Genomic DNA, 14,182 nt, shown 5'->3' on the forward strand with positions numbered 1-14,182 from the left:
GTCAAGTAAATGGTATGATAACACATTTTTATTTGAGTGTATGGAAAAATAAAATGGAGGTAGAATTTCTGAAGACATAATCCTTTAGCAGACTATGGAAAGAGAACAAAAGAAAACAACAGATAAAGAGGATGAAACTGCAATGAGCGAACAGTTTTGCTCTCACTGTCTATTCCTTGAAATTGTTTTTAACTGCTTTTTATCTTGGTTTTCTCTGCAGCTATGCTATTACATTTGGATTTCTTTATTCTAAAATTCTGTGGCATCCATACCAGAAACCGGAACACCAGTCTTTAGCTTTAGAATTTAATTTACTCCCCTCTCTCCATGTGAGCAATACTGATTATTGTCAGTACTGAAATAATTTAGAGTTTTCAGAAGGCTCTCAGCCTTTTCTGTTAATACTACTTAAATATTTCACTGTTCTACCTACACTTGATATGTTGCCAGAGTGACAGATGTTCCAGCAACTGATGTTTATTTTACTTAGTAATGGTCATTCACATATTTTAGAGCATTATTTGCATGAGATACCATGTCCTTTAGAAATTATATTATTATTACTGTCATTATATGTTGCTATGATTATTGTCATTAAAAGTTTCAGTATCTATAACCTCCAAATAATTATAAGTAAACAATCCAGCAACTAATAAATCCAGTAATTCATATTTAATTTGTATTTGCAAGATGAACCTGACCTATATTTAGATCTCAATCATTGGGTAAACTCAGGGGAGTTTACAAAGGAAGGCAATATACAAAATAGAATAGAAATTATTTGAATTGTGCTGGTTACACTTCAGACTTACTTTCTTGGGAAAAGAAGGTGCTTCTATTGTATTCCAAAGTAAGAGGATTAAATTCAGAGAGCAATAATATGGTTCACATTCTGAGTCTTTTTATATGTAACATAGCAGCAAACTACCTGTAAGTAGTCAAGAATCTATTAAGAAGTTAATTAATTACACGGGAACTGCAAAGGAGGAACACAAGGCATGTCAAATGAGAAGGTGAGTGCAGTCCTCTTGTATCAGATTCCAGTCTCTGCCAGCAATCTGGTGCACTCATCAGAACTGGAAAGTGCTGTAAAAAAGAAATCTTGAAGCATCTAAAGCAAAAGCAGAATCCCAGAATCCCAAGGGTTGGAAGGGACCTCAAAAGATCATCTAGTCCAACCCCCCTGCAAGAGCAGGGTAACCTAGAGTACATCACACAGGAACTTGTCCAGGAGGGCCTTGAATATCTCCAATGTAGGAGACTCCACAACCTCCCTGGGCAACCTGTTCCAGTGCTCTGTCACTCTTACAGTAAAGAAGTTCTTCCTGATGTTCACGTGGAACCTCCTATGCTCCAGTTTACACCCATTGCCCCTTGTCCTATCACTGGATATCACTGAAAAAAGCCTAGCTCCATCATCCTGACACCCACCCTTTACATATTTGTAAACACTGATGAGGTCATCCCTCAGTCTCCTCTTCTCCAAGCTAAAGAGACCCAGCTCCCTCAGCCTCTCCTCATAAGAGAGGTGTTCCACTCCCTTCATCATCTCTGTGGCTCTGTGCTGGACTCTTTCAAGCAATTCCCTGTCCTTCTTGAACTGAGGGGCCCAGAACTGGATGCAATATTCCAGATGCAGCCTCACCAAGGCAGAGTAGAGGGGGAGGAGAACCTCTCTTGCCCTACTAACCACACCCTAATGCACCCTACGATGCCATTTGCCTTCTTGGCCACAAGGGCACATTGCTGGCTCATGGTCATCCTCCTATCCACCAGGACCCCCAGGTCCCTTTCCCCTTCACTCCTTTCCAGCAGGTCAATCCCCAACCTGTATTGGTACATGGGGTTGTTCTTCCCCAGATGCAAGACTCTACACTTGCCCTTGTTGAATTTCATCAAGTTCCTCCCCGCCCAACTCTCCAGCCTGTCCAGGTCTCGCTGAATGACAACACAGCCTTCTGGTGTGGGAGCCACTCCTCCCAGTTTAGTGTCATCAGAAAGCCCCTTAAAACTCAGCAAACCCAAAAGTTAACAAGTAGTTTGTATCAGAATAGGGAAAAGAATCGATAAGCAGCTTAGATAACACTTCCAATTGTAATCAAGGTAGGAAAACAAAATATCTAATTGTATTTCCACCACTTAAAGCAATAACTGTTGTGATATACTGAAAAAAAACACATGCATTCTCCATAGAGAGTTGGAGAAATGGTATTTTACTTTGTCAGGAGGATCTGGTAATGTATTAAAAGTTACATCAGATTAAATGGATATAGTGAGATAGTCAAAGATTTTCATTAACATGAGTTTTTTAACAAATGCTGTGAGTGTTAAAGTACATATGCATGTGTATGTACATACAATACAGATGCAGATAAATATGTGTATGCATAGTTTGCTGGATTGCAGTACTGGAATGCACCATAGTGTCTGGGTTGTGCTACAGGTTTGTTTTTGTGATGGTTTCTTCAGGAAATTGTACAGCAGTTTCCAGATTTAGGCAACTGTAAAATGAGTGAGAACTGGTGCATGATGGTAATATGAATAATAATCACTGCAGTTAAGGATTTCTGTGTTGGTTGGTTTTGTTTCTTGGGGTTTTTTTGTGTAGCTTTTTTTTTTGTTTGGGTTTTTTTTTTTACAGATTTTGACCTGTATTATGCAATTTCACAAGTAAACAAATAAAATGCAACATTATTTACTTTCTAAGTTAAGTGTTCTGTTACTGGAATACTCTGCCTGATTTCTCTGACTTTATTTCACCCCTCAGTGCACATTAGGGTGACAACTTGTTTGTCCAGAATGCTCCCTCAACATGCATCTGGTCAGGTTCTGCCTGGTCCTTGTTGTAAGCACTCTGGAACAAATGATAAGGATCTCTGTATACACTTGACTTCCCTGTCTGTCATGCTCTAGAAGTGGATATATTGCTCCTGATTACTCCTAGTCCCTCTTGGTCAAAAACAAAAGCAAGGCTGGCTCCTGAATTTGAGACTTGCTTGTGGTGGAGTATAGAACTAGATTTTGATTCCTGTGTATGTTTTTGCATGCATTGTAAGAAACCTGCTTTTAATAAATCAGAAATATTGAATATAGTCATGTATTTTCTGAGATTATTCTCTTTATATTGAAATAGAAATGCAAGATTTTTATTTTTTTCTCTAGAAATCTTAAATTCAAATTCTTCCCCTTGAATTAACAGAATTAGTACTTTCAAGAAGAGATCAGTTTAGGCTCATGCAATTTCAGAAAGGATAACATGTTTTGGGTAGAATTGTTGAAGCAGAAGGGGGGGCAAAACATCTGAATATCAGGTTTTCTTCAGATGAGATCTTAATTATTCAGATGAATTGCTGAAGTTTAACAAAGTAATGGTGTAACAGGTAAAAATCCTATAACACCATGCACTTTTACTAGGATCAGGACTTTCTAAATTACATTTTTAAGCAGTCAGAAGCACAGGTGTACATGAAACATGTATTTTCATTTCAAAACCAATTTCCAGAGCAATTTTGTTCTTTGATATGAGAGGCAGTATCTAGTGCTGAATAAACATAATACTGTCTGTTATTTTTTAAATCATCATAACTGGCTCACATATCCTTAGCAGGGATGTCATGTTTAGGAAAACCATGATTCCCTCAGGACTGATTTTTCATTTGCTACTTCAAAAATTATATGTCTCAAGAGAGCTTCTAAAGGCATCTCTTTTTCCTTCTAGTCTCATTTGTTTTGGTATTATGAATCCTACAACTCCCTAATGTATCATGTGAGCTTGCTGAAGTACATGTTCTTGCTGCAACTGAGATGTGAAGGAAGGGGTACTTGTTTAGGGATTACTACTGCCCCTTGCTCAGATGTTCCAGCTTTTTCAATGAAGTCTTTATGCCTAGATTTTCTTGTTTATCTGGCAGTTCATTACTTAAGGCCAGACTGTCAAAATAGGTTAAATATTCTTTGGGAAACATGATCACATCTTTCAGACACCACAAACATGTTTAATACAAAAAGATTGGCTTGATAAAAGAAACATGATAAACTTGCATCCCACAAAATACTTTTCTGCTGTTCCATGTAGATTTCTAAGAGCATCAGTACACAATAACAAATCTCATTGCAATAAATTCCTGGAAAAGGCACAGAGAGACACCAGCAAATCGGTGAAAATGATTGCTGATGATTTGTTCTAACTACTTGACCTTGTGACATCTCCCCCAGATATATGATCAAGATGGAACACTACAGCACTTTATTGATGGTGGGGAACCCAGTAAGTCAAGCTGGATGAGGTATATCCGATGTGCAAGGCACTGCGGGGAGCAGAATTTAACAGTTGTTCAGTACAGGTAAAGTATATTTTTATTTACTCAATGCAAAAAAATGAAAATGCTGTTAGTGAAAAGCCAGAATATAACTGTCACCAGCACTACAGCCTTTGATTGCAGAGACAGGGATTTTATGAATGTGCTCATTCAGAGCAACACAAAAGCTGCAGAGTGGAGCTGCTTGGAATAAATATAGCCCCAAATTGTTCCTGTGCCCACCACACTTCACAGAGACCTCTGCACTTTTTCAAACAGTCTAATCAGAAGTAAGCCAGCACAAGCAGCCCTTTGCCCTTAATAAAGTTGCATGTGCTAGAAGAAGGGGGAAAACGGCAGGAAAGTGGCTTTGAACCCAAAAGCTTTCCAAGAGTCAGTCATGAGGCATGCATACACTTAAAGTGTAAACTTTGAGTGCACCTGCTAGCCAAGATTGCTAGTGCTTGTGTCTCTTATGTCGCTGGCTAGAGAAGGTCAAAATGTGAAGAAAAATGTAAAGAAATTATGTTGCATTTTACTTTGTACTCACGTAGAGATTCAGAAAACCCAGACAAATACATGATCATGGCTATAAACAAATCTTTTGCTCAGAATTAGAAGCAACTGCTTGGCCTTTTTAAACGTGGTAGGAAGCACATCAAAGAATGCCCTGGTCTTGCCACTCATAACGAGCAACCCTGATTTTAGCTAGTTGCTTTAGACAGTAGAGTTTCTTTTCTTTAGAAAGAGTCTTAAACTATTTAAAGTACCTTTAAAATTAAAAATAAAACATACAAAACCAAGCTAAAATAAAATGTATAAAGTTTGATTATCCCATAGGGTTCCAATTTAACAATGGTAAAATTGTTCAATTGCATTTTCAGCTTTTTTATTCTCTGGCCAGTTGACTGAATAATACTGTAGTTAAAAAAATAACAATCCTATTTATACATTACAAATCTTTTATTATGCACTTAAATATCTGATATCTATTCATAAAATCCCACCGGATTTTAAATAAACTCACTGGATAATGAATAAAGATTGCTGTGATGAAAGAGTATTTTTGTAGGTATCTTGTGAACTATTTTGCAATGTGGTGGTGTGTGCATGCACACATAAATATACAAATAAGAAAAAATATATATACATACATATATATATAGATGACAAACCTAAATGAAAAGTGAACATGAGAAAGTCATTACACATCTTTCAATATTAAGTGGATTTTACAACTCTCCTTTCATGATGGAGTTTTTACTTAGAGTTCCTTCTGTTGATCTGTTTTCGATTATTTCAGATCTTTATAAAATGAACTACAAAAACACAATTTAAAAAACTGGCATCCATCACCAGTGACTGCATCCAAGTGTAAGAAAATAGAAAAGTTGGACACTGAAAAACCAGTTTAATTTTTATTGTACATGGACGTCCTCCTCACAGAAAGTCAGCTGGTTTAAATTCATTCTGTTATGATTTGTAATATCTAAATGGAATTTTCTTCAAAGTGCTCTTGATTGATTGACCCTTAGCTGAACGTTTTGTTTTTATTTTGAGGCTGACAATAATGTTTGTTGGCATGTGTTCTGCTTCAACTGTGTTGGGACGCCATGAAGCAATCTTTATGAGTCATCCAACCACAATACTAAATACATGTCAGCAAAGGAAATATTATCCAAAAAGGGAAAAATCCCTTTGATGTACTTCAGCATGCAGAGATTTCTGCGAGTTTTGGAAGCTCTGCATGCTTGTAAGGGACAGTGTATGCTTACTTTTTTTTTTCCTTGCCTATTCCAAGCCCCACAGACCACCCATTGCTCAAAAACAGTTCTGCTCTTTCAGCGGCAAAGTGTGTCATTTAGTTTTAGTACATTCGTTTGCTGGGCTGCTGTGTTTATGTTAAGGGAAGCCAAACTGAGAGATGAAATGTTACAAGGGTGAAGTACAAAGTAGACTCAATTTTTCTCAAGTTAAGAGATGCTAGTAATCTATAGCGTGGCTCTGATTTTCATTTTTATATAACAGTGGAAAGAATTACTGAAATGCTTAGCTCTAGGAAGAAGGAGAAAGAAGAGGAGAGGAGGAGGAAGAGGAGGGAAGGAGAGGAGGTAGACACAAAGGGAAGAGTTTTTGTCAGATATTCATAGAAGGGTAGGAAAACCGTTCTGCTTAGCTAGCAGTGCCCTCCTGAGACAGGGTAGCAGTAAGTGAGGAAAATAACAAGATAAATGAAATTTTTGCAGCTGCTAGTAAAATACTGAGAATCTGCACTTTTTTATTGATCTTTATGATCCTGTTGCCAAGAGCCACTTTGCAGTGACAAAATATGTTGACAAGTGCATATCTCACTGCCATGAAAAATGTGGTAAAAAGATTCTCCTTGTGTCTGCAATGTTATACAAGGAACAAATTGCATCGCTACAGCCAATTCTTTATAGAAAGTCTAAATTTAAAGCCTACCAACCCTAAACATTTTTATCTTGAATTTCAGGCTAACGTTTGTAGCAATTCTTCACTCAGAAAACCAGTTGAGGCTTAATTTTTTTCTTTTTTTGGCCTATAGATGTTTTTCAGCCTTACATAAGCTGTTGTAAAAAATGGTCATTTCTTGGTAGTTTGACTGTATCATTTTGGTATGTAATCCTTCAGCGAAAGTGGAGTGTTCTTCTTGTATATATTGAATTTCTATCCATCTCACAGGAGTGTGTTTTACTGTTCTATGTGAAGCCTAAGGGAAAAGCCACTACAAACTGATAACATTTTTATTTTATCATGTGCCTGATTCTAATCTTATAGAGTTTGCCCCCAGACTGTAAATCTATTAAGCGCAGAAGTATCACTCTGAAGCTATTTACACCAGTGCAAGATCAGGATAAGGCTCTTGATTTTATACTGGAGATTCTAGGATTTTTCCTTCCCTCCACCTCAACTCCCTGTTCAGTGGTCTAAGGCTACATACAAGCTCATCACAGTGATGTGATGCCATATTTACGCTAACACTAAATTATACTTACTGAAGGATCATCAACATTACCTCATGTTCCACAAAGAGGAAGATTTTATGGTTGTATGTTCAGATTGACCCCATTTTTGTATTTCCCTAAGTCAAAGTCTGTTTTACTTAGCACTCCAAGATTTCTTTTTTGGAGTTATGTTGCTATAATGAAAGGCTGTGTTGCACTACTTCAAATCTCTTGCTCAGCTAACTTGTTAAAATGAAAGAATTGTTGTCTATTTCCCCTATGTTATGTTAACTTCAGATGACAAATGCAAAGCTTTTTAAACAGCTGAACTTACTGAACTGTGTGCAGAGTTCTGATGCTGCTACTGTGTGAGCAAACTGTAGCATTTCTAAAATCACTTTAAAAGGGACAGTGCAAGAAAATACTTGTCTTTTCATAAAATCTTGTAGCTTGTAAAATCCTAGTGTTTAAAATATGCTAGGAACAAAGTGCCTAGAAGTTCTTTCCTATTTTGTGCTACAGGAACAAAGCCATTTCTTAGTGATAGATTTGGTTTTTAAATAATCAGTAAGTTTTTCTTTTAGTTATCTGCAGAAAGGCTTCCAAAATGGATTTCTACTGTAATGCTGTATCATACTGTGTCTGATAAGAGAAAAATGCTGTCTTTCTAAATTAGTTGTTTTTTCTTTTTCTCTTTATTAGGTCAAATATATTCTACCGGGCTTGTATAGATATTCCCAGGGGCACTGAGCTGTTGGTTTGGTACAATGACAGCTACACATCTTTCTTTGGAATCCCTCTCCAGTGCATTGCACAAGATGAAAATTGTGAGTTCTTCCTTGAATTTCTACCTCCGTAAATCAGAGTTCCTGGTTCATACCTAATCATTTATATTCCTAGAGTATTTTAGGACATATTAAATTTAATATAGGGTGAGATTGATGTGTACAGAATAAAACCCTGAAACTGATACACTTCAGCTGCTCAAAATCATAGTATGTTTACCTAAATAAATTGAGTTTTTTGGAAGTGTGCAGCTATGTGCTTTTAAATAGCAGATTTCACCAAATCATAGAATCATAGATGCATAGAGTCATGGGTGCATTTTCCACCATGACAGCCCCACGTAGCTTGGTAGTGTGTAGAATCACTCTTCTAAGTGATTCATTCCTGATCTGTTCTTAACTGATTTGCTTGGCCCCCTCTGTTGTTATCAGACCTATTCCAAGATACTGTCTTGCCAAAACAGAAATGTATTGCAGGTCTATGAGCCTCTGTTAGTGCTCCTTCATTCTATTACCACTGACTATGTTGAGAAAAGCTTTGTCTGACTGATTATAGAGATGAGATCTTCGTGGCTGAAAGGTAAAAGCCAGCCTTTCTAAATAATAACTGAATGTAAGTAATCTGAAATTACAGCGAACCTCATTCCATTCTAGCCATTCCTGTTTCCATCCATTCTTCTACTCCTTCTCAATATTTTATTTTTAGTTTGTTAGGAATTGTAATAAAATTAAGTACGTAGCCCTAACACAGACCCAGTGCATTCTAGAGCTGGATACCTTTCTAATGGGGATGGGTGATCCAAGCTCACCCTTCAGTTTCACTGTGTGTGGAACTTGATTAGAGCTTGCATCAAAGACCTCACTTCCATTTTGATAACTATGTGTATCTATATGATGGAAGAAACTGATAATGGATGCCTAATTGACTTTGGTCCAAAGTAACCCTGTGGCTACCCATGCTTAATCAATTACATACAAGACGTATTTTTTTGGTCAAGTACTTGGATACTTAAACAGCAATGCTAGGATGAACTTGTGTCTCGTAGCAACTTAAATACTGAACCATACAGCAATAAACCAGCAAGACAGCAGGGATTAAACTGTCAAAAATAAACACCCTTTTTCATCTTGAGTTTCCAAATCTGTTGGGCTTGAGAAAAGTTTAAAAGAAATTTAATTACTGGCAGTAATGTTTGCTGATAAAACTCATGCTCTGCAGTGTATAACATAGAAATATTATTTTTTCTCTCATGAAGCTTGCAAAACCTTTATTTGAAAAGGAAATCATTAAGGCTAAAATCTCTAACTATTGTCACTTGCTATCTTGCTGTTGAACCAGAGTTTCATCCACAGAGAGACTGACATGAGTAGATGAAATTCATTTCTGAGCATAGAGATGCTGGCTTGATTGACTTAACCTTTCAGAGCAGACCTTCTGCTTCTGCACAGGAGTATTTTCACCCAGTACAAATTCTGTCTATATTCCTTAGGTCTTTAATATACCGATCTTATTACTTCTATGGACTTCTATGAATAGGATATCCACACTTCTTGTGTGAGGATGTTGGGACAAAATGAAAGTATACAAAATGCTCCTTGTGCTGAAGAGACATGTAAGATGCATTATATGTTTGGAAACTTCTGTTAGATAACCCAATGGACTTAACTCTACTTAGAAAATAGCTCCTCAGATACTCAGAAAAGAAGAGACTAGGAAGGACCACAACTTAAGTAAATTATATAACATGTAATATCATAATATTGGAATCACTATGATTGATGGAAGGTATTAGAACATAACTCTGTTAAGAAGCTGGCATTATTTAAGGTATTACCAAAGCATTAATTTGTATTATGGTTTTATTGTACATTACCAATTTGGTGGCCTTCTATGACGGGGCTACAAAAGTGATGGACAGGGGTGGAGTAGTTGACGCCATCTACCTGGACTTGTGCAAAGCGTTTGACATTGTCCCACATGACATCCTTGTCTCTAAATTGGAGAGACGACAGTTTGATAGGTGGACCACTTGGTGGATAAAGAACTGGCTGGATGACCTCACTCAAAGAGTTGTGGTCAACAGTTCAATGTCCAGCTGGAGATCAGTAACGAGTGGTGTCCCTCAGGTATCGGTGTTGGGACCGGTCTTGTTTAATATTTTTGTCGCTGACATGGACAATGGAATTGAGTGTGCCCTCAGCAAGTTTGCCGATGACACCAAGCTGTGTGGTTCTGTTGATATGCTAGAGGGAAGGAATGCCATCCAGAGGGACCTTGACACACTTGTGAGGTGGGCTGATGCCAACCTCATGAAGTTTAACTATGACAAGTGCAAGGTCCTACACCTGGGTAGGAGCAATCCCAGGCACAGCTACAGGTTGGGCAAAATGGAAATTCATGGTAGTCCTGCGGAGAAGGACTTGGGAGTGTTAGTCAATGAGAAAATGAACATGAGCCAGCAGTGTGCACTCACAGCCCAGAAAGCCAACCATATCCTGGGCTGCATCAAAAGGAGCGTGACCAGCAGGTTGAAGGAGGTGATCCTGCCCCTCTAGTCTGCTCTTGTGAGACCTCACTTGGAGTATTGTGTGCAGTTCTGGTGTCCTCAACATAAAAAGGACATGGTACTGTTGGAACAAGTCCAGAGGAGGGCCACGAGGATGATCAGGGGACTGGAGGACCTCCCATATGAAGACAGGCTGAGAAAGTTGGGGCTGTTCAGCCTGGAGAAGAGAAGGCTGCGTGGAGATCTCTTAGCAGCCTTCCAGTATCTGAAGGGGGCCTACAAGGATGTCAGAGAGGGACCCTTCATCAGGGACTGTAGTGACAAGACAAGGGGTAATGGGTTAAAGCTTAAACAGGGGAGGCTTAGATTGGATATAAGGAAGAAATTCTTTACTGTGAGGGTGGTGAGGCACTGGAATGGGTTGCCCAGGGAGGTAGTGAATGCTCCATCCCTGGCAGTGTTCAAGACCAGGTTGGATGAAGCCTTGGGTGATATGGTTTAGTGTGAGGTGTCCCTGGTGATGGCAGGGGGGTTGGAACTAGATGATCTTGAGGTCCTTTCCAATCCTAACTATTCTATGATTCTATGATTCTATGATTAAATAATGTTATGTTATTATAACTGTAATTGAATTCTCATATTTGTCCTTAGAAATCTAGAATCATGTCTTACCTAAATAGAGTTGGAGTTTTTAATCACCTCTTCAGTAGATGCTGTGTACCTATACACATTGTGAGAGTAACTGTGCGAACATATGTAAACATAGACATATGCACAACCCATATTTAATTTTAAAATCTCCATTAAAATATTATCTGATGAAGCTGAGTGTGCCAAAATGGAAAGCATGAGGAGGTACTGTGCCAAGGAGCCTTAAATTATGCTTCTTTTTGCATTGTGGTGCAATTTTATATTGGCTGACCTTATTTTTCCATAGGACTCTTCCTTCATTCACTGCATGAACTAGATGATACTCAAAGATGGAGGCAGCAGTTCAACAGTCTTCTATATGTTTGACCTCCTTCCTTCCTTATCATGCAACTTTCAAATTCAGCATTAAATTACTTCTTTGTGAGAACAGCTATTGCATTTGTTGTTGAAATAGCTGAATGCCTCATGAGCCATAGTTAATTGATGAACATAATAAATTTTTACGACTAGAGACAACTTTTGTACCTATTTTGTAGGTGGAAAATTGATGCATAATTGATTCTTTTTGTATTGTATTATGGTGAGCTAACTGCTATTAGCCTTAATCATATAAGTTGTGGCAGTCACTGGCTTTGTACTGTATAAGCTGTGTGACTATTTGTGAGATGCAATAGTATAATACCCTTAGTGGCTGCCCTTTGAAAGGATAAGGGAACTATTGCTGCAGTAGATATTTAAGCCCTGCTGTATCTCAAGGAATGCCTGAGCAAGAGGTTTTTTTTCCCATACTCTCAAAATTCATGCTTGTCTGTGATATAGCAATTGGACATGCTGACTACACCATTCAGAGTCAGGGTATCACAAGTTCAGCAGCATTTTCTTTCAGATGACAAACCCATTTGTGCAACAAATGTATATTCCATTCATTCTTCTCTGAGTCCTTTCGGTCTCAGATTCTCGTTTGCGTGGTTTTACTTCAGTGTCACAGAAACAGCATCATCCATTGAGATCACTGTCTCATTCAAGCCAGTTTTTTTTTGTGCACTGTTAAAATAAAGTTGTTTAATTCTAATGTCAAGAAAAATGGATGTTGGTATTTTTTTTGGTGTCTCCCAAAACTATATTAGTTTTAAAAAAGCATCTTATTTACTTTTCTTGTTTTCTCCCAGTGAATGTCCCTTCGACTGTAATGGAGGCCATGTCCAGACAAGACACCCTACAGCCATTTAATAAAAGTAGCAAACTATCCCCTGCTACTCTACAGCGATCCATAGTATTTCCACAGACTCCGTGTAGCAGAAATTTTTCTCTCCTGGATAAGTCTGGGTCCATCGAGTCAGGATTTAACCAGATCAGTGTCAAAAACCAACGAGTTCTTGCAAGCCCAACTTCAACAAGCCAACTAAATTCTGAGTTCAGTGACTGGCATCTTTGGAAATGTGGGCAATGCTTTAAGACTTTCACCCAGCGGATCCTCTTACAGATGCATGTGTGTACACAGAACCCTGACAGGTAAAGCCCAGGCTCTATTTCTGTATCTACTGATAGCCAGATCCACTGCTTTCTTCTTTTATCAAGCTGTTATCATTTCCAAAACCAAACCATTATTAGGTGGAGCCTGTACAACAATTCATCTGCAGCTGTGTGAAGCGAGACAATAAAAACTATTGCTTTACTTCATTATTTGTAAAAACAGTTGCCTAAATGTGCAGATAAAAGGCAATAGCTAAGGTTATAATCTTGTTTTCAGAATGGGTTGGTACATCTGATGGAGACAACAAAATAGAAGGAAAATTTATGAATATCATAGGTGGAAAAATAAGGTCAAGATAATTAAAAGTCTCTCTGTCTTCCAAAGATAATCTAACTTGCTGCTCAGTGGCTGTCACAGTCATTTCAGGGTTCATCTGTAGTGTGCAATGTGTATGAACTTAATTAAGCACTAAGAGGTAATGAATTGGAATTTTTTGCTTAGTACTATTTTTCTTCAGAGCATGCAAACCCATAAATCGTGCAAAGCTGTCAAAAGGAAATACCTACTCTACTAGTGATGTGGAGGAAAACAGATGCCACTTATTCAATAAACTAATATCCACACAGAAGAAAAATGTTGACTAGATACCTCAGAGTCAAAGTTGGTTTGAAAGTTTGTCAATACAGAATTTTATGGCTGTGAGCTGAGGATGAAATTTAGCTGAACAAGTGAATTAAAATTTCAGGTACTTTGACTGGTGGCATAGTAAATATAATGGAACCATTATTTATGAATCAAAGCTGGTTTATTTGACAATTTTGATAGCTGGCAGGACAAAAGGTAAAAATCAAATTAATTCAATAAAAAAGGCTGCACAAGGCTGTCTCTTCTTCAGCTGTGAAGAAGGCATGAGCAGAACAGCTGAATCTCTGGAGAAGATTCTTCTAACAGCAGCATTTAATTGTGAATTACATGTAACCAAACACTGCCAAAACCCAGTAAACAGAGTGTCTGTGTGTATGTTTATATGCATGTCTATGTCTCTTTGTGTATATGATTGTATATATGCATGTACACATATACTTGTGTGATTCTGTCATGTGGAGATACCGAAGTGTAAATCCAGTTTCCCAAGAAGAAATGTCAGACATGCTAAGGGCAAATCTTCATAGAATTTAAAGAGTTGGTAATATTGTGATTGCAAACAAGCCCTTCCAACATTTTCTGAATTTTATTCTGGTCTTGGCAGAAACAAATGCCATGCTAAGAAAGTTGTAGGACGTGACTGCCAATTTAAATGCCACAAAGTAGAGTATAGGTCCTGAAAGTTCCACTTTACTAAATTTCATGGACTCTAATGTTTCCAGTATTAAAGTATCCTAAGGAAACTGTATACCATAAAATGCTGCATCAGATGGTCTAGAAGAAGTGTATTGTGAGGCTTTGCCACATACTTTTTCAGTGACTCACCTAACAAGGTGTGATGCTTAGATTTCATCCT

The 14,182-nt window shown here is 37.8% G+C and overlaps 1 protein-coding gene across 1 annotated transcript in view; it reads left to right on the plus strand.

Annotated features, from left to right (window-relative positions):
• Window positions 1–14,182, plus strand: part of PRDM6 (PR/SET domain 6) — a 71,892-nt gene that overhangs the window by 43,901 nt on the left and 13,809 nt on the right. The window contains exons 3-5 of the mRNA XM_005142400.1: window positions 4,216–4,343; window positions 7,967–8,091; window positions 12,377–12,719. Coding sequence (XP_005142457.1) covers window positions 4,216–4,343; window positions 7,967–8,091; window positions 12,377–12,719 — 596 coding nt within the window. The remainder of the gene's footprint in view (window positions 1–4,215; window positions 4,344–7,966; window positions 8,092–12,376; window positions 12,720–14,182) is intronic.

Source organism: Melopsittacus undulatus, chromosome Z, assembly GCF_012275295.1.
Source record: "Melopsittacus undulatus isolate bMelUnd1 chromosome Z, bMelUnd1.mat.Z, whole genome shotgun sequence".
NCBI lineage: Eukaryota > Metazoa > Chordata > Aves > Psittaciformes > Psittaculidae > Melopsittacus > Melopsittacus undulatus.